At 39.2% G+C, this 26,071-nt stretch overlaps 1 protein-coding gene across 2 annotated transcripts in view; it reads right to left on the bottom strand.

The window, feature by feature from the left end:
• LOC126267081 (DNA polymerase epsilon catalytic subunit 1) overlaps positions 1 to 26,071 on the bottom strand; it is a 266,885-nt gene that overhangs the window by 126,882 nt on the left and 113,932 nt on the right. For both annotated transcript variants that reach the window (XM_049971945.1, XM_049971944.1), the window contains 4 exons: positions 23,093 to 23,239; positions 19,143 to 19,310; positions 10,467 to 10,700; positions 3,299 to 3,531 (listed from right to left, as the gene is read on the bottom strand). In XM_049971945.1, the coding sequence (XP_049827902.1) occupies positions 3,299 to 3,531; positions 10,467 to 10,700; positions 19,143 to 19,310; positions 23,093 to 23,239 (782 nt within the window). The remainder of the gene's footprint in view (positions 1 to 3,298; positions 3,532 to 10,466; positions 10,701 to 19,142; positions 19,311 to 23,092; positions 23,240 to 26,071) is intronic.

The raw sequence follows: 26,071 nt of genomic DNA, 5'->3' as shown, positions 1-26,071 counted from the left end.
TGCAGTCTCCTGGAACATGGTAGTGGGATCTACCAGGTTTCCCCATAAGGAGATACGCAAGGGTACATGGAAGTCACCTGATGGTGGAACCATTAATCAAATTGATCATGTACTGATAGGCCAGAGGAATAAATCTAACTTGTTGGATGTTTGAACCTTTCGTGGCCCTAATGTGGATTCAGATGATTTTCTTGTAATGGCCAACATAAGAGCAAGGATATCAAATGCTCAGAAAGAAAGACATAGCGCCTACTATGAAAGAATGGTACAATATTGCAGCACTGCAATTAACAGAAACTTGCGAATCGTACTGTCAGAAAGTTTCTCAGGCCCTAGAACAATAACAAGAAACAATGTGAGACAATAATGACATACAACAAAAATGGTCGACTATAAAAAGAGCTATAGACATTTCAACTAAGGAAACATTAGGGATGTAGAGAAAATCAATACGGCCCACATGGTTTGATGAAGAGTGTAAGAGAGTAACTGAAGAAAAGAACACTGCACACCAAAAGACATTACAGGCGAACTGCACAAGAAGCTTGTTTGAGGATTTTCGAGAGAAAAGGAGGATCAAAAAGATGACACATCGCCGAAAGAAACAGAAATGGATTAAGGCTGAAATACAATGCATGGAATTGCCCAAGAAGAAGAATGAAACAAGGGCGTTCTTTCTAAAAGTAAACAATGCTAGAACACAATTTGCTTCAATAGCCAGCTTCATTAAAGATGAAGAAAGAAACATAATAAGTGAGAGAAAACAAACTGGAAAGATGGCGAAGATATTTTAATGACCCGCTCAATCCACAGATAAAGCAAGCAGAGGATATCTCTAATGACTGTGAGCAAAGATTGGATGATGAACAGCCACTTGATGGCATAGGGTTAGAGGACATTAAAAAACCTGTAAGGAAACTGAAGAATAATAAGGTCCCTGGCACTGATAACATTCCTGCAGAATTGCTAAAATGTGGAGGAGCAACATTAGAGCAGCACCATTGGACAACATTCCTCGGCATTTTGACTTGATGGCTCGTCTGAGATTCTGTAAAGCAGTTTGATAACATTGGGCATTGATGGTGGTTCCCCATTACAGGAACTTGACAAGCAATGGGCCTTTGTGGAAGAAGGACATAATGAAAAAGGACATAATGATCTTACTGGAACTGTTTGATTTCTTTGCAGATGGTGAAGTCGGATGTTTCCACTGCTTGCTCTGACGCTTGCTTTCCACTTCAAAATTGTGACACCAAGTTTCGTTACCAGTGACAATACGAGACAGAAAGCCGTATTCTTCCTCATGATAACGTTGCAGATGAGTCAAAGATAGATCCATTCGAGTATTGTGCTATCCAGCAGTCATTTCGTGGAAAATCCACTGCGCACAGATTTTTTGTAAGTGTTGATACTCTATGGTGTGGACAGTGCCCACACTAATACCCAGTAACTGGTGGATCTCATCCATGGTGATTCTGTGGCTGTCCAAGAATAAAGCAATGAATCTGTCCAAGACGACCATCATCTTCCAGTGACTCGTGTTCCTCAAGGAATCATTTGTGCCATTCCACAACATTTCAAGGACTCGGACTGTGCTCATCGTACACAGCCCTCATCTATCAATACATTTCACAGTCTCCAACTCCCTACACTGCCAAAAATCGAATCACTCCTCATTGTTCCTGCTTACTCGCCTGCATGTTCGGTAGTGGATGGTAACTTACGTGACCACCTTCTCTTCGGTGTGAAAATATACTGGCGCTATGCAACATCAAATGATGCGCACGTGTCAGTCTCTCTGCCAATATATAGCGCCATGATATCTGTAGTTACATGGTGCCAACTTATGTGTAAGGCAAAGGTAGATGTAGTGACCAAGTTTCATTTGAAAGAACCACATACATGCTCAGTAATTAGAACTTCCGGGCTAAAAGGCCGTGGTCCAATAGTAGAAATACTTCTCCCTGACATTTTGTTGCCAACTGCGGGCAACATCATCTGAGGTGAGTCTACACATACATGCTGTTGGTGTTTACGAAATCAAGTGCAAATGTAGATTAGCATATGTAGGTGAGATGATGCAACCCATCGACACATGGATATCTGAACATGAAAGATATATCTGACTATGACATCACACAAGGATGGATACAGCCAACAGATTGATTTTGGAGAAGCTCACGTACTAGTGAAATAACCTCTCGCTTTCAGGAGAAAGATTAGAGAGGCAATAGAAATAGCTGAGTGATCCACCAAAATGAACAGAAAACACAGGTACTGACTTCCGAAGTCTTGGCTGCCAGCAATAATGGTGTTACGAGACGACAGCTCATGTGAAGCAATGCACACAAGTGCGTGGGAGACTGCAGCGGTTACAAGTACCTAGAGTACTGGCACACCTCAGCCGGTGCTAGAAAGTAGGAAAACAATGCCTCGTCACAAGTGCCACCTGGTTTTCCACAATCACAAGCACTAATGCAAACACCAATCAAAACATTGGATTTCCACCTATGAAAAGCACCAACAAAAAGAAATACTAAAAGCACCAACAAAAAGAAATACTAAAAGCACCAACAAAAAGAAATACTAAAAGCACCAACAAAAAGAAATACTAAAAGCACCAATACAGAACTGCTAACATCCCTCCCCTTGTCCTTAATAGCCTATCAGAATCGAATAACAGCCATGTCTGCAGGTATTTAAAAAACAAAGTTTTCTCATTCACCAGTAAACAAAAACAGCCTGAAGGAGGTCACTTGGAACAGTGACCGAAATGTCGGTAGTTTTACATATTGACAATGCAGTCACAACCCCCCCCCCCCCCCCCCCCCCCCCCCCAAAGAAAATCACTTACTGTGACAATGGTGGTGGAAGCCTTACGTTTATAAGTTACAAATAGTCTGGCTGTAAATGTTCAATAAATAATCTTATCAAGATGATCTCTTAGTACATCATTTTATTTAGAAGTGAATATACATTCCTGAAACTACACTTTGGGGCAGTCTAATGGCAACTATTACACTTGAGCATTTTCCCAATCATCAGTCATGCATCCACTTCCTAAAAGTAATTTCATTCAATCAAATAGTTTACAACTCCTCTGGAAGTTTTCACACATTGGAATAAGGGACAGTACATCATGAATAATTTCAAAGGTAACACTCTAAAATCAGTGCACAATATTTGTACTGTTTTCATGAGCTATGTTTCTAAAGACTGCATCAGCGTTCTCTTCCTAAGGTTCCACAAGGCCAGTAGGCAGTAAGAGAAACAATAACAAATAAATAACAAGCCTTACTGATTATGTTGCTGGAATAGTTCATCAGGGACTGTGTACTCATAGAGGTTGAAAACTGGTCTTGATCGAGGCAAAATACGATTGCATTTGCGCCACAGCGCTGATTCTGGTTCTTCCCGAGGTGTTCGCTGATTTACATAGAAAATGCGTGGCACTATGAGGCGTATTTGATGCAGCTCACTCCCCACCAGGGCCCAAGCCTTGAATGCTCCAGGCTGGTTCATTTCAGAAATCTAGAAATTACATAAAAACTGACATTAAGTTAATAATTATCATTTACATTTAATTTCTTATAACAATTGACCAAACAGATAAAATAGAGAATAAAATGAGTTGTTGTTGTTGTGTATGCAGCATCAGACAATCAAATGCCTGTCACACATAAATAGCATTCAGTTAAAATGTACATCAAGATATTATTTATTAATTTTACTTGAAGGTCTAAAAATATGACAAAATGTTACAAAGATGGGTGGTATCAATAAGGGGAAGAAAATTCCAGTGTAGTTATATGATCAATGAGTCAGTCACTCAGTTGCATGTTCCATGCAATCTCTCGCTGTGAAGAGGAAAGAGCCAGTCTTCCAATTATAGTGCACAGTGGCAACATGCTTACCATTTACAAAATTTTCTTCAGCCACTTTTTCCTCCGCAATTGATGACTTAAGCATGTTCTCCCCCCCCCCCCCCCCCACACACACTATATCTCATTACCAAATCAATTATGAAATTATTCTATAGAGTATGAAGTAGAAGGAATTGTCATGTAGAAATTTTACCAGATTTGAGTTAATTTTAGAATTTGTTAAATTTTTTACATCACACAAGTGCTTGAAACTGATAAACTAGTATTGTTCACATATATTTCATATAATAGGGAGCTGGAACTAAAACAAAGTGGACAGTTTCTCATAACTTAGCAAAAAGCCTTCCAGAAGTTCCACGTCTGTCATGTTACACAAACAAAGACAAAGATTCTATTTTGAATTAACTGGTGCAATGTACTTCCAAAAGGTACCTTCTCAGTGAAACCTGAAGCTATTATAAGAAAGGAATTGAACAATCAAAAACCCAGGATGAAATAAGGACAATATAATGAAAACAATAGAATGCTATTTGTCGCATAGTGGAGATAGTGAGTTGCAGACAGGCACATCACAAAGATTGCTAAACAAATTAGCTTTCAGCCAGAAGGCCTTTTTACAAAATAGACAAAACACACACACACACAGCTGATACACACATGACCACTGTCTCTGGCTGCCAGGACCAAATCATGGTCCTGGCAGTCAGTGACAGAGATCATGGGTGTGTGAGCCACATTTGCACGAATGTGTATGTGTATGCTGTCTATTTTGGAAGATGACCTTCTGATCGAAAGCTAAAATGTTTAGCAGTCTTTTTGTTGTGCCTGTCTGTGACTCAACATCTCTGCTATATAGTGAATAGGAATCGGTCTTTTCCCTTTTGAGAGGCACATATGGAGTCTGAAGATGTCATGTCAATTTGTTGAAACTGGTATAAAGTAAAATAAATTCTCAATATGCATGGCTGACACTAGTCAGAATTTGTTGTTAGTATACTTTACAGAGGCAGCCTGCAGTGGTTGCTTCTGCCTGCCAATAAAGTACAGTGAATCACCCCGCATCCCTGGAGGCTGTGTTTCATGTTGGGGTTTATGGAACATGCTACGTGAATGTATGAAAAACTCCTGATGTTTGGTGTCCAATGTATGTTACCACCACTACCTGGTGCTCCCCAGAAACAATAATTCGCAGCCAGTCAAAATCTCATGTTTTCTGCTGAAATCTACCTAATGCTCAGTGCAACATCATGTCTCTATGGAAAGCATTAAGAAATATGGAGGTATTAACTGACACTGAGTAGTAGTCCTCTTTTATCACATAAAAAATTATGTGTGTGCAACTTCTGATCATAAGTGGCAAGACATGAAATCAAATGGATTTCTTAACATCACTTACAAATCAAAGTTATATTCTCGTTGTTATGGTGATATACCATAGCACTGCAGACAATAAAACTGAAATTAATAGGAATTGCTAGGCAACTTGATTGTATAGAACGACATTTAATATTTTTGACATCTAAAAGAGGGACTCATGAAAATCACATGAACTTAGAAATCAGTACATAATATTAATGGTTTGTTTTGCATTTTAACTTCCGCATTTGAAATTTAAAGCCCTCCTACACTAACCAAAGAATATACCTTCTTTTTTTCCAAATTTTTTTAATTAAGAAAACAATACAACTCAAAAATGCTGTTCCATAATCTTTCAAATTTTAGAAAACAAACTTTTATAAAATGCTGGATACACTTTTGTAGCACTAATTTCTCTGTATAAAAAATTATACTTTTATTACAAAAAGTTGTTAATGTATAATTGAATTTGTAGAAATTTCTTGGTGGGCTTTAACGACCAATGGGGATAGTACTGCAAGCCTAAAAATCCACTCAAAACCTTCACACAAGAGTCTTTCTATAGGTATAATGGACTATGCCACAGTTACTGCCAAGCTTCAGTGGATTACAATCAAGTGTTTAAAGTACTGGTTAAGCACTCACTGTGAAACATTCATAAAGCCACTATTCTGAGAGAGCCAACCATTTAAAGTATAGTTCTAGAAGTCTTTGTGCATTGCTGACCTCTTTTATGATAAGTGTGGAAATAATTATCTGCAAGCTGATCATCATCATTATTGTAATAATTATGTAACAAAAAATGTGTTTTAATTGAAAATTAAATTTGACAGTATTTACTTTATTATTCAGGATTGTTTAAGAACCTAGCAGGTCATCTACTGGAAATGAAATGAAAAAGACAATTAAGGTAAGCAACGATTCAGCTCTTTCTCTAATGTAAGGAGAGAAACTAAGTTGCCTTCCTCCAGAAATCAGAATATTATTCTGTACGCCAGATCTGATTAAATTAACTATTGAGGCTTTTCTTTGCTGGACTATTACGCTGCAGCATCATGCTATAATGCCTTTGGTTGTTACAAGAGGTAGTGTCTAGAAGCACCACCAAAGTGGATTCCACTCACCACGTGGAGAAGGGGCAGTTGTATTCTTTGTCGTTGTTGGAAAAGAAATCCCAATTGTCTGACTTGGAGATTCCTCTGGCATTTTAGAGCACTGTGGCAGTAGGTCTTGTGAACACTGTTCTAATGATCTCTTCAGGAACTGTCCTGAGACAGCCGCATCTCACAGTTATTGGAAAGGCTTTCGTCATATGTAGAAGATCATCCCAATGGCTTTCCATACTTTAAGGTACCTAATGGCATGCTCAATTCCATATGGAGAATGAAAAGTTGCAGGCTTCAGCATTTTTGTTCCTGAAGTGTACATGGTGACATGGTGTCGAATCCAAGCACACAGTGGCAGTAGCATTGGTGAAATCCACTGCTTTAGTGAGGCTAATGTTCTAGGTGTAGTTTGGAGACACCCTTTCATCATTACAGTATCAAGGAATTGTCAGTTTAGTGGTGCAGGAAGTACAGCCATAGCGGGAGATCAAAGCCTGAATGCCGAAGGCAGGTTCAAATGGGTGTAAGTTGCAAAGATGAAGATGCTTACACAGGATAAACTAGCGTGGAGAGGTGCATCAAAACAACCTTCACACTGAAGACCACAACGAAAACGACGACGACGACGACGACAACAACAACAACAACAACAACAACAACAACAACAAAAGTAACCAACTGGTTTTCCCCCTCCAGAAATCCTCCTGATGCCTTACCATATTTGCATTTAGCTGACGCAGCAATTGATTTGGTCTGCTAATATTCACTACAAACTATGGTTGAACTCCTTAATAGCCAATCAGGTCTTTGGCCTCGCAACCCAAAAGAATGTAATGTTATCTACAGTTGGTCAGAATTTTAAGCTTTGCAAAGCTGTACTCCTGTTCCTTATTGCTAAGCAGCACTCCACACTCCTCCAGAAACAAGAAATCTATGTAGCTGACCTGAAGACTGCGAAATACATTCATAAGTGGCATAGTGGACAACATCCTGGCCACATAAATCTGTTTTATTTTCATTTGATGTGTGAATTGTCAATGAAGAGAAAGCAGCAAATCACTAACCGTAAACAAGGGTCACTACCCACCTCCCCACTACAACCCAGACTACTCTGTGCACGCACAAATCTGGCAGCTTAAGTGCACCAGAAAATTTTTTCTGGGTAGCATGACTGCTTCTTGCTACTGCTGCAGCCACAAATAAGTACCCAGAAGCAGAAGGTACTGCTCATACGCAACTCAACAGTGCATGCACACGAGCCCACTGACAACAGCTCTAAACGAACTTAATGTAAACAGTTATGATGTCTCGCTCATTGGAAGTAGTTTGCTACTGTCTTCGTCCAAAGGCCTTTGACACATTGTGCTTTAGGCAGGCGCTTGTGTGTGCACTGTGTTTTGTTGTTGTAAATGGCGTACTTCCTTTGCCACTTTTAAGTTTTATTTTGTTGTTGATGTTTATTGCTGTAGTATTATTCTGCAGTAGCAGGATAAATCAAAATTCTTTGTAAGACTACCTGTTCTTACCAGTTACAATTATAAAAATTTGCTCAGATTAAAACAATGAAAAATTCCTAGAATTCTAAAAAATTCCCGGATTTTTCCTGGTTTTCTCCCGGATAAAAAATTTCCAGGGTTTTCCCGGATTTCCTGGAGCATATACACCCTGGAACATGACGTGTGAATGAGGGTGAGTGAAGTCCCTTTTGAGGTGACTTTATGTCCACTTTCCTGTTCTGATTCAGCCACAAAAAATCATATTTGACAATATCATCACTTTGAAATTACGCACTGAAAGTATTGTCAACTGAATTCTGAATTAAAAAAACATCAAATATTTCATTTCAAACAATGGAAAATGCAGGATGGAATGTAACAATATTAGAGGAGGAAAGTTGCTACTCACCATACAGCAGAGATGCTGAGTCGCGATAGGCATAACAAAATGATTCACACAATTATAGCTTTCAGCCATTAAGGCCTTTGTTAGCAAAAGACACACACACACGCAAATGCAACTTGCACACGTCTGCAGTCTCAGACAACTGAAACCACACTGCCAGCAGCAGCACCAGTGCATGATGGGAGTGGCTACTGGGTGGGGGTGAGGAGAAGGATGGTGGGGGGTGGCAGACAGTGAAGTGCTGCAGTTCAGATAGGAGTCAGGGGAAAAGGTGGGGAGGGAGGTGGGGGGAAAGTAGTGGAAAGGAGAGAAATAAAAAGAAATTAAAGGACTGGGTGTGGCAGTGAAATGACGGTTGTGTAGTGCTGGAATGGGAACAGGGAGGGGGCTGGATGGGTGAGGACAGTGACTAACAAAGGTTGAGGCCTGGAGGGTTTACGGGAACGTAGGATGTACTGCAGGGAAGGTTCCCACCTGCACAGTTCAGAAAAGCTGGTGTTGGTGGGAAGGATCCTTATGGCACAGGCTGTGAAGCAGTCATTGAGATGAGGGATATCATGTTTGGCAGCCCGTTCAGCAACAGGGATGTCCACTTGCTTTTCGGCCAGTTTGTCGGTGTCCATTCATGCGGACAGACAGCTTGTTGGTTATCATGGCTACATAGAATGCAGACATTCTTGGCTTGTTCTCTCCAAAATTTCTTCTACAGTATAGTCCATGTTATTGCTAGAGTCATCTGCATCATCATCTTCCAAAAAATCAATGCCTCATCAGTCAACAAAAGCGTGGAGTGTGTCTGATGCTTTCTTACTTGTAACCGAGGCAGAATTCTGGATGTGAGCATATCACTCCTGCTATGTGGCTTGCCTTGGTGTATCTGCCACACGTTGCCTGGCGATTGCATGGAAGTACTGTGTGGCATATCGCTGACACTTAAAACATCTCAAGAGGTTTTGTATACATATGGTCACACATTCAGGCACAGGAAGTCAGCTCTAATACACTTTAGCAAACTCAGTAAGACAAGAATTATAATACTAACAGTATTTTTTTCAAAGCTTACAGTAGATCTGTATCATAATGTTTCCATCCATAAATCCTTCACCGAACTATTCCTTCAACAATTTATTGGCACCTTTGCTTGAATTAAGAGAAGAAAGTTTATTTCCTTTCCACAACAGAGAAATGTGGAAATTTTTGCTGGTCACTTCGATACACAGTGGTCACTTCACTCAGCAGTGCACCACTCTTAAGCCATTTAATTGATTTTAGAAGTGTAGTTCTACATTTTATAGCTCTGTTAGATGATTGGGCCTTAGTGTCAACTGGTGGTCTACCTGACCCACTGGAGTTTATTGGATTTTAAGAATTGTAAGTCATTTGGACAATAAGTGTCCACACAAACAGAGTGAAGCTTGCTTGGGTAGGTCTTACAATTAAGTTGTATCAGCTGTGTGGGAGGCTACTCACTAGCAACTATTTTGCCTTCATAACCTGGTATCCCACTGATACATAGCTCACCTTTGTGGCACACAAGGTTACAATGCCTCATGGCGCATTGGTTATTGAAGCATGCACATAGCTAGTAGCTGTAGGGGTGTGGTGGTGCTGGCAAGCCCCCACCTTGGGAACCCTGGATTTGGCAAATCCAAACTCAGGCAAAAGATGAGTTTCCTGAGGAGTCCACATTTGGTACCAATGTGCTACTGAATGCCGGGCACGTCGTGAACTTTAGCCCTCCCCACCTTGGAGATTACTGTATAATACCCTCTCAGTGTCATGGTCACCAGCGACAAACATCAAGTAAATTGGAGGGTCAGAGTTTATTGTTGAACTAGTAATCTCAGAATTCATCTGAAATTGTAAGGAAACTGTGTCATTATGGTTCGATGGGAATCTGAAGCTCTTTTCTCCTGTTTCTCCTGTGCTACCCGGCACAACACTTGAGCACAAAGTTGAAGTCACAACCTGCAATGTAAAATTAAGTCAAATACATAACTTAAAACACAGGTTATCAGCTGATCTAGTGTTCCCAAAATTGCTCAGTATCTTACATATTTTTTACAATTAAAAAGACATCCAGCATCCTCTTACTTTCAGGTCTCAGTGTAACACCTTTTACCTAAACACACACACTATTTTTAGGTATTTTGACCAACAAAATTAGTGGTTGTAGTGAATAAAAAGTGCTTCATCAAACACAAAATGGATTACGCACCTGTATTATCTGCCAATAAGAATCAAGAAGAGTTCGCTGGGCCCTTTTAAGAAAGCCGCCTAGAGTTCCTGGAGCAGGAGCAGAAGTATTGCGAGCCACAGAGACAAGAGAATTTGATCCAACATCAGTGTCATCCATTCGACAACGTTTTGCTGCTTCACGACGAGCTGTTCGTTGCTTTGTCTGCCACGCCCATTTCTTTTTCTGGAACTCTATCCACGCTGTTCTTTGCTCCTAAAATACAGTTAGTACAACTTTATATTAAATAAAAAGACTTTGTTTAGTGCAGTGAATTGTACACATTAACCAGCCAAGTTTTTATATTACAATACTGCTAAAAATGCACATCATGTTTACTTTCATACCACAAATCATCTGAAATATGCTACAACAAGGTTGCCCCAAGTTTCCTCAAGTGAAATTCCCTGATTTCCAGAGAAGTCTGAACATTTTTCCCTGAGATACTTTGAGGTCTGAAGGGTAAGTTAAGGAATTATCTAAAAAAAAGTTGCAAGCAGATAGTTTTCTGAAGTGAGCAAAAATTTTAAGTACTAACATCAACATTTTTTGTAATGAACTGCTTTTAGATGGAGAAAGTAAGCCAAATAGTATAAATGTTTTATTAAGACCACTGATGTTATTTTATTTCAATAGTATGAAACACATTTGGAGCCAAAAATACGCATTTCCTTGGAGTCGCAGAACAGATTTAAAGCACCTTCACTGATTTCAGAAATAACCTCAGAAAAAAGTAGTCCTCTTGAAAGAAGTGTATGAGGCGGGGAAGAATTGTATAAACTAACACTGAAGGTGACCACCAGTAAAATGTTGATTCTATTATGTTCATTATTGTTGGTTATTATCCACTGTGTTATACTTATTATTATACAGGTATTGTATGATTTTTCTTCCGAGAAATATACGAGTACATGGCGTACAAACTGCCAGCAACTGACACAGTTCTCTTCTTATCGTCCATACTTTCTAATATATAAACTACTTTTGAAGTGTAAAAATGTACTAGGACAAATAAAATGTCTAAAATGCCATACTGTGCAAAGTACTTGCGACAAGACAGTCGCAATTCCTGAAATCCACCACCCATGGCCTCTGCCCTGGATCCACGAATAAATCACGAGAATCTGCTGCATTACACCACACACAAACAGACCCGGCCTGCGGGCATATTGGTTAGACTAGATTCGACTGGCAGGGCCTGCAGATTAATGGGAACCAGCGGAAATCCCTTGTGTGATCAGCTATTCGTGAGTCACAGACAGCATGTTGATGACATGGGACCACGGTGTTCAATCCATGCAAAAGATAACTTGTTCAAATACTCTGAGAATCAATAATAATGAGGATAGGTAGCAACTCACAGTAAAGATGATCACACAGCCCCAGAAAGGCATGTAGAAAAGATAATCACAACCTCACAACTAAATTTTCAGTCATGGCTTTTGTCAGAAAACAAGAGTGCCCACATGTGCACACAATCGTTCAGGCATAACTCATGTACACATGACCACCATCGCCGGCCACTGCGTCTACAGTCACTCAGAATCAGATACAAACAAACCACTCCTCACACCTCCCTGGTAGGCTAGTGGCAAGAAGTGGTGGCGGCACTGACTGCAAGCTGAGGGGAGTAGTAGGAAGGGGAGAAATAGTAATAATGAGGGAGTAAGGAAGCTGTATACGTACTCAGCTGCAACCAGCCATTGACAATGCATGACATATCAGTAAACAAACCATTTTATCTACTGAGATGAGAACGAGATTTTTCCAGTTCCCCCTCCCGCCTGGATATGTTTGAAATTCGATGATATTCCCCGATTTCCAGAATCTTTGACAACCCTGTGCAAGTCTACTGCACAGTTCCAACTTCAGTTTAGATTCTTTCCTTCTCCTTCATGTTTAATTCATAGAAATTCTAGGACTAGAATGGAATTTTCTTTGTCACTATCAGTACACACTGTGCATAACTTAAGCCTAGTTTACATGACGAAATTAGGCTGCAGGCAACTGCGTTGCTGGCCAGTGCGCATGCGCGCCGTGCGTTTGCGCAACTCATTGATGAAACTAAACACTTTTGGCGTGTTCCAACTTTGCCGACACTAGTTGCATAAGTTTTGAGGTTATGTGTGTTCGTAGAGTGTAGACAAACTGAAATATGAAGTGGGAAACAGCGAATAATGTTTGCTTTTTGGATATCTATGCTTTGCATAGGTGTTTGTGGGATTTCAGTGATGCTGATTACAAAAATAAGCAGCATATTGCTGCTGCTGAGATATATAACATAGATGGTTTGACAATATCTGAGCTGTAGTGCAAAATTTATTGAGTTAGGAGCACATAAACAACTGAATTTAAAAAAATTACAAACAAGTGTAATTCTAGCTGTGGCAATGCTCTCGTCTACAAGACTAAAATCCCATTGTTCGAGTTGGCCAACTTTTTGTTAAGGATTATTGTTGACAGGAGAGAAGGCTATACAAATTCATGAAGCTGCATTCTTTACTCAATATTCACCTATTTAAAATGTAGATGCAGTGCTCCCCATTCGCATATGTTAGAATTTTGAAATATTGCCAGTGTACAGATCTATCTTCAAGACAGTAGTTTTGCAAACCATTCTCTTAATGCGGCCTGCTTCGAATAATTATTGTTGCTAATGTTAATAATTATTGGTGTTAATGAAATAGCATAATCACTAATTAAAACTGTATCTTATAGCATGCCGAGTGTTCTCGATTGTAATGCACGCAATATGATAAGTAATTTCAGTTCTGGCAACAGTGCTTCATGCATTACAGTATCTTTATTCCTTATCACATAATTAACTCTATTTAGAAGAAAAGTGAACAGTTCTGGTGACATTCTAAGATAATTAAAAGAATTTCCGTTATAAATTATTTCAGCAAGGATGCTGAGCAACCAAGCTGACATCTTTTCTTCATCCAGTCACGAATCAAAACACGTTTCTTATTTTTTTCTTATGCAATGATTCCACGCAACAAGCTTTAACTCCATCAAAACTCATGCGTCTTGAAGCTGCCAAAACTTTCATTTCAGACACGACTCTGGGACCCACAAAACAACGAAACTGAAGAGTGTGCTGGTGTCGCCGTGTCTACAGTCATATATGAAACCACTTGCATGCAACTCATTCCACGCAACGAGTGGCACAACCCAATGTTGATGTGTAAACTAGGCTTTACTTTGTATAAGTAGCTGAACAACTAAGTTCCTGGGAAGATGGAGCTCACTTTGTTGGCCACACTAAACACACGAAAACAGCACATAACAAGTGAACATGAACAGAAATTGATTCTTGGCAAACAAATAACACTTGCAAACAGAAAAAACATAAATGACAGAATCAATCATAACAAAGATGTAAAGCTCTGCTGGTGGTAGCTGTGTGAGTCAAACACAGGCTTACCTCATAAAACACAGCAGAATAAGTTCCTTTCTTTATAATGCTACTTTGACTCTGGCTACAGCAGACTTATACGACGCATACACTGCCCTGGAATGAGCTATTGTTTCTCAAGGGTAGCTACAGAAGAAGGTAACACATGGGTGGGAAAACTGATGTTTCTGTACTGTCCACCATTTTCACTGCTCTCAACTATAGCATATTGCAGTTGCAAACAGGGTGTTCTATGAACTCTTTGTCAAACAAATTATGGTCTTTCAACGCCAATGTTAATGTTTATAAATCACGTAACACCTTAATTTATTTTTTATTGTGCAACAGGTCTTGGTCAAAGTCTAACGCCTGCTGTACACATCATGGATGAAGGAAAATTTGCAGTGAAAAGTATATTTGAAAACTGGAGTAAAAACAAAAAATTCTTATAGATGTTTGCTAACAGCAAGAGTTAAACATAGAAAACACTGAGCAAACTGGTAGAAAAATTTGTGCACAATAAAAAGAACATTGTAACACCCACAAAAGCAATCCATCAACATTTGCTATACTTAGGGACAAGAACATTTTGCATTAATGGTAATGCGACAAATAACATGAAACTCATTGTTTTTAGTGACATATCACAAAATTAGGTATTTAAAAGAAGTGTCGCAAATTTTTTCTGTTAAAACTGTCATAAATCTTGTGACAGCAGTTTATTAATATTGGTAACTAGTAGTTATTTGACGCTTAAATTGGATCTTAAGGTTGACATTCATCTACAAACTTTAAAATGATGATCCCTGGCAAAAACAACTGATGTCCTACAATTCACTTAAAGCAGTGTTTCTCGGCCTTTCTTAGATTGTTACCCCTCAGTGCAAACAGGCATAAGCTAGTAACCCCCTGCCCCCTCATCCCCCTTGCTATCTATTGCCCCCCTGCCCCACAATATCACCAACTTTAGAACCTAACTAAAATGTAGAATGAAAGACTTTTCTTGGAACACTTTATTTTTGAAATGATGAAATCTTTGTCCAAACAGTGCAGTAGTTTTCACATTTTGTTGTGTTTTCTCTTTGTTTACTTTGCTCTTGTTCACAGAAGCAGCATTGGTAATTGTATAAAGTGCTAAAGTATGCAGTCACTGTCTAAGAAAGAGCACAGGCATTTGAAACTGATGATCTGTATGCTCCCGATAAATATATAGTATTCTGTAAATACTGCAAAAGCACGATATCTTGGGACAGAAAAGATACTGTACCGAAACATGTGCAGTGTGAGAAGCTTAAGGAAATAGATCTAAGTTTTACAGTGTGCAAATACAATGACAAGCTTCAATCAGCAGCAGCTTTGAAGCCACCATATCTGGCTCAAAGGACTGTTGAAATGTTTTTGAAAGTGAACGTTCCATTTCATAAACTGGAAAATGAAGTTTTTCGCCAGTGGATGAATAAATTCGTCAAAGGTGAGCTGTGGTTACTGATAATAAATAGTATGATGATCAAATTGTTGTTTTCAGCTTGCCATTGTATATTTAATGAAGTAATAAATTTTGTTGATACAGTCTTAAATTATTTTTAAATCAAATGGCAACAGTGGGGTTAATTTTGTTAAGGTGCTGGTGACATCTATGCATCAAGACAACGAAGGGAACTGTTGTACTTCAATACAAAAACAACGAAAGAATGAGGTGATGCAGCAACCAGCTTGCAATGATGTTGTAGTGTTATCAGATGAGACCACTGACAGAAGAGGTCATTGTGTTTCTTGTGAGACAGTAAAGACTGTTGAGGTGTGGAGCGAACAAAAATTTTTTGTTGCGAGTGTGCAAGTTCTTGACACAGTAAACTACTCAATGTGTTCATGCAATTACATTCAGTATAATAATGTTAAAACTATTGTCACCGGCAGTGCTAGATATATGAATAAGAGTGTGAATTCATTCATTCATTCATTTCAAACTTTTGAAACTGAACCAGCTATAACTAACTAAACTAGTGCTTTCCTGATTACCAGGAAGAGAAAACTTTTGCATCAATGGTTTTTAAAGGAAAAGAAGGGGGATCTGGAGGCATTCCTCTTCCAGTGTTAACGCGTTGAACCCTTGGTTTCCACAGCCACTTATGTGAGAGAATATTTTGAAGACATGGTGGAATTCTTCTGCAGTGATGACATGCAGGAATTATCCAATGCAGGGACTGATTACGCTAATTTTTTGTCTAGTTATGATGCACGTTCAATTTTTGTGGGAGCAATGCTCATTAAGGAACATGCAAATGATTTGATGAACATCCATGTCCACTTAGTCTTCAAATCATCTCACCTCAAATGAATTATACTAAAAGTTAAAACAGCTGGAAAATGGTTTTGCTATTGTCGCACATGGAATTTTTTGTGAGGAAACCCAGAAGCTTATGAAGAAGTTGAAGAGGCATACTCTTCAGATGGAAGTGAGACTACCACATAAACACACTAGACTGCATCTCTGGACAAAGCTGACAATGCTCATGTCTACAGATCCATGTAAGTTTGTTCTGTCATAGGATAGTGTTTCAACTGCTGGAAAGTAATTACAAACTCTGTTAATGCTGACATGGCAAAGAGTCCCTCATGTATACCTGGCATGGCAGCTCTTAGCACCATAGATATTCTGAAGGATAGATATTCAGCAGGAACTGCAACTAAACTTGACAACCCACAATTTGCTCAGCTGCACTGAAAGCAATTTGGATTCCATGTTCAAACATAAGACTCAGAGCGGGCAGTTATTTTCGCAATATAATGAAGTACTGGCAAATCGGTGGCACAATTTCCCAGAAGAGGGCTTAGAACTAATGACAATGATTTCATCTCGGAAGATAACTTAGAACTAATGACAACGATGTCAGATGAAAGACTGTGCTATGTTTACCTTTCTGCACAATAATGTAAACACATTTGATGTTTAATGTCTAATAAATACAATGTGATTGAGAGGTTTATTTTCATTCTCAACAAAGTACTAAATTGCAACAAATAAGACAAAAACAACAACTGTAAATATTTGTCAGGAAAATTACTTTATCTCTCCAAGAATTGAAACAGATTTGATTTTTAATGTCTACCAACATAATGTAATTGAGAGGTATATTTTCATTTACAACATAGTGCTGAAAACAAATAAAACAAAAATAAAAAAGAAATTTGAAAAACACGAGTTTAGAAAATAAAACCAAAAATGGCAAAAGATAACACAAAAAATGGCAAAAAGTAACACTAAAAACGGCAAAAAGTAACACAAAAAATAACACCAAAATCGGCCACGAAATAAAACAATTTTTTACTGCCTCTAGTTATACATTTATGAAATATAAAAGCATGTAGTAAATAAAACAATCTAGTGCTACTACTTGACATCCAGCAGAGAAAGGCAGATATATGAATCCCATGGAAGAGAGAGAAATTTGTTTACATTATGCTCAAGTTTCAAATTCCATACTGAATAAATAATTTTAACTGAAAAGTTAAAAAAAATCATATACTGAAAAATTCTCGTGATATATTGTTTCAAAGGTAATACTAGTCATGAAGGGCATTTGACTAGAACTAACTCCACGGCATTTAGAGATTAGCCATGTTTTACGCCAACAGTTACTCATGATTCTTTGCTGTATAATTCTGTATATTATTTGGATAGGGGTCTGTAATTGACACTCCATGCATCTACTTCTGCAAGACTTAACATTATTTATAAATATTGGCGAATTAGGCAATGCTTTGCAATTGCTAAATATGTATGAGCAGTGGACACGTCATAATCTCCTTCTCCCTCTCTCTCTCTATTTCCTCCTCCTCTCACCCCCCCCCCAATCCATCTCCTCCTCTCCCTCCCATTCCTCTGCCCATCCCTCCCAATCTATCTCCTCCTCTCCCTCCCATTCCTCTGCCCATCTCCCCCACTCCAAATCTATCTCCTCCTCTCCCTCCCATTCCTCTGCCCATCTCCCCCCCCCAATCTATCTCCGCCTCCACCTCCTTCACCCCCTCTCTCTAACTCCCCTCCCCTCCCCTCCCCTCTCCTCTCCTCTCCTCTCCTCTCCTCTCTCTCTGATTTTGAGCCTAGTTTATTGTTATTGCCAACAAGACCTTTATTGGGAACTGAAGTCAATTAAAATGAATGGGTCAACTGACTGGGATAATTTGAATACAGTTTATAAGAGACCTCTCTGGATGCGGGATTTATGAGGATAGTAGCACCAATGACAGTATTTTGCATAGTTTTGATCTACGAACGGGTACAATTACAAAGTTTCAGGTGATTCAGATTCCGTAGTAGTATTCTAACCATAAGCCAAAAAGCTATAAATACAACTTCCCTGTTTCCTGTTTAAAATGACTGTAGGAAGAAAACAGAACGGCACATAGTTGTGTATAGAATTTTTATGTAATATTATCTATATGGAGAAACAATATATGCAGGAGAAACAATCTGTCTAATGGTTTAAGTGCCGTGCTATTGTAGTTAAAACTAATTGTGAGAAGGAAAATGGAACAACAACTGTCAAAAAATTCACTGTCCAGCATTAGCAATGTTTAGTATTGCGTATGCTGCTGTTATGTTCAATAGAAGGTGGCTCCAACAGATACACAAAACATGCAAATATTCGAATGCAACATTATGTCAAAATTTCAATGAAGCTTTTGGAGATTTGAGCGTTTGAACAAATGAAAATTTATATTTTTATTTATATAGATTATATGTTTGACATTGTATTTTTGATGTATGTATGCATGCAACTCTTCCTGTAACAAAAATGAGTAGGTATTGCCAATATTTTTATTACAATTTTCAAACATCATTTTTCTTGCAAATTTTCTTCTTTCTATGACATATGTACAAAAGGTGCTTGAAAATGGCCTTTGATCCAAATTGGTCATCAATAAAGAATAAATTGCACAGCAGCTTCAGGTATTACATGATGTTATTTCTACTTCAAAATGTTACTGAAGCAGTTTTTATTCAATGTTGTTGTGAGTAACATTGTCAATATAGGACTAATATACAATTTATTAGCACTGCCTGCAGGACCTCAATTTACAAATGTGTCAATAAATGGCTACATAGCGTAATATTATCCAGCATCAGAGTCAGCAGGATGGGTTACACATTAAAGTTGTCAGCAAAAAATATTAGGTATTTCAAATCTCTATATTTTCCTGTAAAAGATTGTCTATTTCTACATTGAAAAAAAAAAAGAGCATGTTTAATTTTATACCTTGCTTGTACCATATGGTGGTGGTGCTCCAAGCTCCTCACGCCAGCTGCGCTTTAAAATGTCTGGATCTGTGACTGAGCTGTTTCTCCTTCTTTTGTTTACATGAGCAACTGGTGTTTTTGGTCTCTCTGCAGTAACAGTCTTTCCTGCAGAATCTTCAATATCTACCTAAGGAAAAAAATTAAAATGAAATAATGGCAAAAAATATGATCAGTATTTGATGGAATATACAGAGAGATTTATATCACTTTAGGACTTTGGTCTAAATACACAAATAATTTGAACTGCTCTCTTTATCTTGTTAGCGGAATAGTCAATTCTGGGTGGTGATGATATTCCATGTAGAATAAAGCAGCAATAACAATGTGCTAGTAAAGGGAGATGAGATTTATAACTCACTGTAAGAATTACTGACCTCACTTTTAAAATGGAATTTGTTAAATTTATTATATAATAGTAGTTTATGATGGATTCTGCATAGTTTGTAGATGAGGAGGTAGCATAAAATATCTGACTGGCAATTTGACAGTCACTGAGTGTGCCTGGATGAATGTCACTCCACTCATATGCAGCAGCCTTCTTCATTTGCTGAATACACCAACATGCACTCTCGAAGGCATGAGGGTGTCATATGATAAGCCATCTTACACCGGTGCAGCAGCATACACCTGCCAGGAATCTCTCTTTCCCTTTTACTTGGGAGGAACAAACACCCAGCAGTAGAAGCAACAAGTCACAACCCGAAGACTTTAGCCAGCCTGCAGGTAATAACAGTTATCTACAAGATCTGAACCTGAATGTTAAATTCTGTGAAAAGCAATACAACGGTTTCATCAAAGTTTACTCAACATCACCTACATTTGTCTCAACAGATTTCTTTGTACATCTCATCTTTCCAAAATCACAAAAAATTGGAAAACTCATAACACTTACATAGTTTTTGAAAAATTCATCAACATTTGTCAGCATTCTGCCCAACACTGCAGTCCTTTTTCTGACAACAAATTAATACAAATACAAAAGAATATATGAAAACGGCTGCACGGATGGTGTGGTATATGCAGAGCTAGGCCCCTGCATATTTGGTCATCACACTCATAGGATGTGCTTTGTGGGCCACATAGAGTTCGTTCTTTCCCTTAGGAGGTTGTTTGTTAACAGAATATTCGTTGAGCTGTTTACTGCCACACTTCCTGCAGCTGCCACAGAGTCTAGAGTTGCAAGCCACACTGATACGTGGCATGCACATCTCTTGTACACAATGCTGCAGTCACAGGCACCTACTTGCTCCATGCTGTCATGTGACATCCCAATATATTCTCTGCAAACGAGTACACAGGTTGCCACTCAGCCCTCAATGATGAGTTCATTCCAGGCTCTACACCGACTGTCTACGCTAAGGACTTTTACCACGATGCTTGCTGATGCCACTACCCAGCAGACACTGCCTTCATCAGGATCATTTAGCTGCTGCACATCCACCAGTTGCTCCTGGGACTGGAACTGCATCTTGAGGGACCATGAGCTGAAAGCTTGCTGGTACAGTGCCACTGATCATCCACAATAACTCCCAACTCATCAACACTAATGACGACTGGGGACTACTACATAACTGACACCCACTACAAATCATCACAATGCTCTTTCCAGTTGTACCGAGTTTAGTACAAGATTAATAAACAAAGAGTAGTTACAGCAACATGTGACTTCAATCACTACCAGTCACACCTCTTGACCAAGGTTATAACAGTGGTAGTGAGGGTAATGATTTTGTGTTACAGTGCTTTTCCCTCGTCTACCATGTCCTACATTGGTTAAGAAGATAACGGTTTCATGATGTGTGACACTTGTAGTTCATATGGATTCTCAATAGTCTTTCTTTGAGTACTGAATATTACAGTGTCAACAAGGAGACTAGTTTAGTGATACAATGCCTGCTCAAGATTTGCCCCTCCAGTGCCTGTCCAAGGTTCACTGGTCTGATCTGTCACCTGGCTGCAACTCTCCTCCATGATGAGTTTGATGTTGCCATTCTGTGTTGTGATCTACCCGGCCAAGATATCTGTGACTGGCCCTCTTCCCAAGGGTGGCACTGCCCAGACAGAACAGGGATGATGAGGCTGTTTCTCCAGATGTGTTTCAGTGTCCCTCAAAGTGTCTTCATTCATTTTTGCTGGAGTGAGGTTTTGTTCTTTCTCAGATGTTCATATGCTAGTTTGTCTTGATGAGCAGTGCATTCACGTCCATTGTGTTATGGCAGTCAGTATTCATATGCTACAATGGTGAGAGAGTATCCACCTATGTAACCAGACATGGACTATTCCTTTTCTTGGGCGACAGCTGTGTTCTATCGTGTGGTTGTCTTGATTTTGGTAGGCATTTGTTTTGCACTTGATGTTCACATTTCTCAGTGGATGCAGGTTTGCCATTGCTTTCTTTTGCGCACAGTTTGGATAATCTGTTCATGCGTTGTTCAATGTGCATCTTCTTGCTTGCTGTTGTTGGTTTGCACTGTTTCCAGTGGTTCTTTGGTGTCTTTCTCATCTATAAGTGAATCACATCTGATCGGCTCTGTTTATTGTTCGCAGAGTTCTCTTTGGAGGTGCGGCCTAAAACTTTACTCTCCTCTTGAATTTCGAGTCTCAAATTTCCGGTGCGGCTTAAGATTCGGGTATTTTTTTTTCCCTTTATTTCGAGTCTCATTTTTCAGGTGCGGCTTAGATTAGAGTGTGGCTTAGATTCGAGTAAATATGGTATGCAGGCACGCCTTGCTTCTTTTGTCAGCATCTTTTTTTTTTCTGTGTTCAAGGACCGATTGTCCTTTTGTTTTGTTCCAGTCTGTTACAGTCACTGCTCGATGCATCCTTCCTTGTGTGTTGCACATCTCAGAGATGGTTGCACCATCTCTCTTAATAGGAGACAAATGGAGTACATGCAGAGCTGGGCCCAGTATATTCAGCAACCACACTCATGGATGCGGTACTGTGGCTATAACAGATACAATGAAATGTAAACTCTTCTGTTTTGTTATTTAGTGTTTCCATTGCAAAGGATTAAAAAAAAAGTGTGTGTATTCAGGATAGTGTCCTTTGTGTGGCGCTAAATACATAATTGTTTTTACTAGAATCCGCAACTAATGTGAGACAGAAGTTATCTCAAGCACATAAGAATCACTCCAATCATTACTCCAATTGTACTATGGCAATTTAAACATTTTTTTCATGGCGAACTCACCATCGAACAAGTACCACTTTCTGGTGGAAAAATTTAACAATATGGTTTTTTGCAGTGGAGTCCCATTTTATTGCCACAAATATTAGCAGCGAGATGACAAAATATTACTCCATTTTGGGATAACTTGAAGGTGAATCTGCTAAGCTAATTTCAGATTTCATGTTGAGGGTGTCCACTGGCAACTTGCAGTATCCTGTTGCAGAGCATGCTCTACAACATGACATTCGTGACCTCAGCGCCTGTTTTACCACATGCACCATCTGAATTCTCTCCCCAGACACCTGTTTCTCAGAACTCCACAGGTGGAAACTAGCTCTACAACATGTCCTTGTTTCTCGCCACCCACCTGGCTTTAATTTACATTAATTTCTTCTGTCTCAGCTTTTCGTCACTGTAACAGAAACTCAACTGTAGCAAGTAGCAGGCACCTGGGAGTAACATCGTACAGATTGGAATAATTGATCTTTTACTTCCATTACAAATGATATTTAAAAAATATGTTCGCTCTTGGTAGTTTCCTTTGTGCGAAGCTACATAAATAGTTATTTTCACTAGAAACTACAGCATGTTCTTTTAAGTCTACGTGTAAGTCCAACTGATTTGAATGCACTAGCATTAATGAACTACAGTACAATACATGTATAAAAAAACATAACATTACAAAATAGAGATAGAAAATTAAATATAACAAAAAAAATTAGAACTTTACTCATTACCTCTGTGTTTGAGTGTTGTTCTTGAACATCCTTTGGCTTTTTTACAAATATTTCATTTATTCTCCGTTGTTTCAGAACATCATTTTTTTCCATCATTCTTTTATGCAGCCAATCGGGGTGCCGAACACGTGGAACAGGATTTGATACCTGTGAAATGAGAAATTATTGATTTCAGATACACTGCCATTGCTAATAAGAAGCTCACATTCAATGAAACTTTATAACCACTATACAAGGGACTAAGTTAAGAAACAAGATGGGAGGAAAATGGGAAAAGGGAGGGGGGAGGGGGGGGGGGGGGGAGGTCAACAGCAACTATCAGCATTTGATACATCCTGAAAGCACAACAAGGGTAGCTACATTACATTCAGAACACAAAGGGCACCTGAAGGCAGAAAACACAGGCTACTATTTCCTTACACAAGGAACAAATTTACACAGGTAATTATACTTATGGGTAAACTCCCATCATAACAAGCTGGTGTCACCTGGAAGGCACATAGCAGGGATCATCAAGTTTCATTGTTGGACATACAGGCATCTTGCACCTTGTGAAAAGTAGCAGGACTCCAATACATAAGTAAAAATGGTGAAAGATGTATGCTGTTGTGCAGCACACTGTTTTTGAGATTTGTGTTGGGTTTAATATGAAGACAAAAATGAATAATTGAGACAGTTATTACATTAACAAAGGTGCCAGTACTGAAGACTCTTCAGTCAATAAAACCTGTGGAAGACTACTTACAAGCTGTGAAACGAATATGGACACAGTAATTTTAATATTGGAAGCTAAAGCAAAAATGAGTGGCTGCACATATAGTAACTTAAGTAAGAGATAGAATGTAGTTCAGTGGAATGCATGAGGTTAAATGGTAAGGTTAAGAGCGAGTTTGACAGATTAGAATTTAAGAAATGAATATTACATATCGAAAGAAAGTAATGTGAATGAGTATGTGTGACTATAAATATAGAAACGATTGAAATGTATGTTGTTACAGGTCAAAATCCTCCAGTTTTACACGTAAAACATATTTGTTTTGTGAGGTTTCGGGATTGCAGCTGGATCACGTTGACTTCTTGCCACGATATTTTGGCTGGCAAACGTCCAGCCATCTTCAGGTGAGTCTCCGTCACTGGAGACTGCGAGTTCCTGGCGTCAGCTTTATAGCAAAAAATTGGTGCGAAAGCACATGTGCATTGTCAGCCATCACAGGAGTGTCCTGTATCGAAATCTGCGATCTCTGGAAATAACTATTCTATCTGTGGCACCCAGATGCATGCGTAAAGGTGAAAACTACATGTCGGTCCTCTGTCGGAATGCGCGCTTGTGTCGCTAAAAACAGACATTAGGTGTTGCCAGACATGTCCTTATGAATAAACTGTCTTCTTTCAGAAGAAATTAGAGAGATCACCGGGTCCCAAGCCTTGTCCAGTTGAAAACCCCCATCACTATTCGTGAGATTTTGTGCTAGGCGTATCTCCACAGATTCTTTAATTACTGAATCCCAAAAACTTTTCGCAGGAGGCCAAGATTTTCATGGCAGAAAAATCCATAGCATGTTCTGTGGTAATACAATGTTTAGCTACGGCCGATTAACTGGGCTGTGAAAGGCGAGTGTGGCGTTCATGTTCAACATGTACTGTGTGTGTCGTCTGACCGAAGTAAGCTTTGCCACACTGGCTAGGGATTCTGTAGATACCGGCCTTTTGCAGATCCAGATCATCCTTTACCGAATCGAGAAGGACACTAATCTTCGCAGGTGGCTGTAATATTACTTTAACTTGATGTTTCATTAGGATCCTGCCTACTTTAATAGAAAGGATGCCAACGTATGGAAGGAACGCCGTGGACTTTAACAACTCCTTATCTTCTTGATGGTGTGGTTGGTCACTTTTCTTCCTCCTTAGCGCTGTTCTAATCTGATGTGGAGAGTAACCATTACCTCTGAACATCAACTCTAGATGTTCCAGCTCCTCTGTAAGGCTATCTCCATCAGAAACAACATGAGCCTGGTGCATCAATGTTCTAAGGATGCCGGTAGTTGTGAAGGGTGATGGCAACTCGACACTTGCAGGTAAAGAACTGTATGTGTACGCTTACAGTAGACAGAATGCCCTAATGACCCATCCACTCTCCTAGCAACCAAAAATGGCAAGCAACCATCCTTCTCTATTTCCATCGTAAAGTCGATGTTCTTGTGGATTGCTCTAAGATGTTGCAAGAAACATGAAAGTTCTTCTTCACCATGGGCCACACTACAGAAGTGTTATCCTCATATCACCAGAAGATTCTCAGTTTAAGTTCTGCCGAATCAAGTGCCCTTTCCTCAAAGTCTTCCACAAAAAAGCTTGTCACCGAAGGTGAGAGAGGACTGCCCACGGCAACACTGTCAGTCTGCTCAAAATATTCATTGTTAAATAAAAAGTAGGTTGAGGAGAGGACATGATGGAAAAGTGCTGTTATATCGGACGTGAATTTATTGCCGATGATCAACAAAGAGTCCATAGGAGGCACCTTAGTGAAAAGTGAGATGACATTGTGGAACCTCTTTTTTATGGACCTTCAGAAGACCATATAACCTGGGAAGCACAGAACTATGAGGTCTTAGTCTTTTCACCACTTCTTGCATAATAGAAGAAGAATTCAGCACTGCTAATGTTTTCCTTTCCACTTTTGCTGTGGATCTTTGTCAATCTTCCGATGCATTGGTTCACTCAGCAAGTTGTAAATCTTCTGATTATAAACGTCACGTGGCAACAGCACTGTGGCGTTTCCCTTATCTGTGTAAGGATCTTCTTGTAGCTTTCATAGCGCAGCCCTTTCCATGGCAGAAATGTGTCATCATCAGATGGACAATATTTATAGTTACAAAGATGTTTTGATGAACACTGCACAAGAATATTTCAGTATTTAGTGCCACTTTATCAGTTGTTTCATTAATAAAAATATGGTAAAGCGCTTTTCTCTCCTGGCAATTT

Source organism: Schistocerca gregaria, chromosome 4 (genome assembly GCF_023897955.1).
Source record: "Schistocerca gregaria isolate iqSchGreg1 chromosome 4, iqSchGreg1.2, whole genome shotgun sequence".
Classification (NCBI taxonomy): Eukaryota; Metazoa; Arthropoda; class Insecta; order Orthoptera; family Acrididae; genus Schistocerca; species Schistocerca gregaria.
Note: the sequence above shows the minus strand (reverse complement) of the source record. Positions and strands in the feature narration are given on the sequence as shown.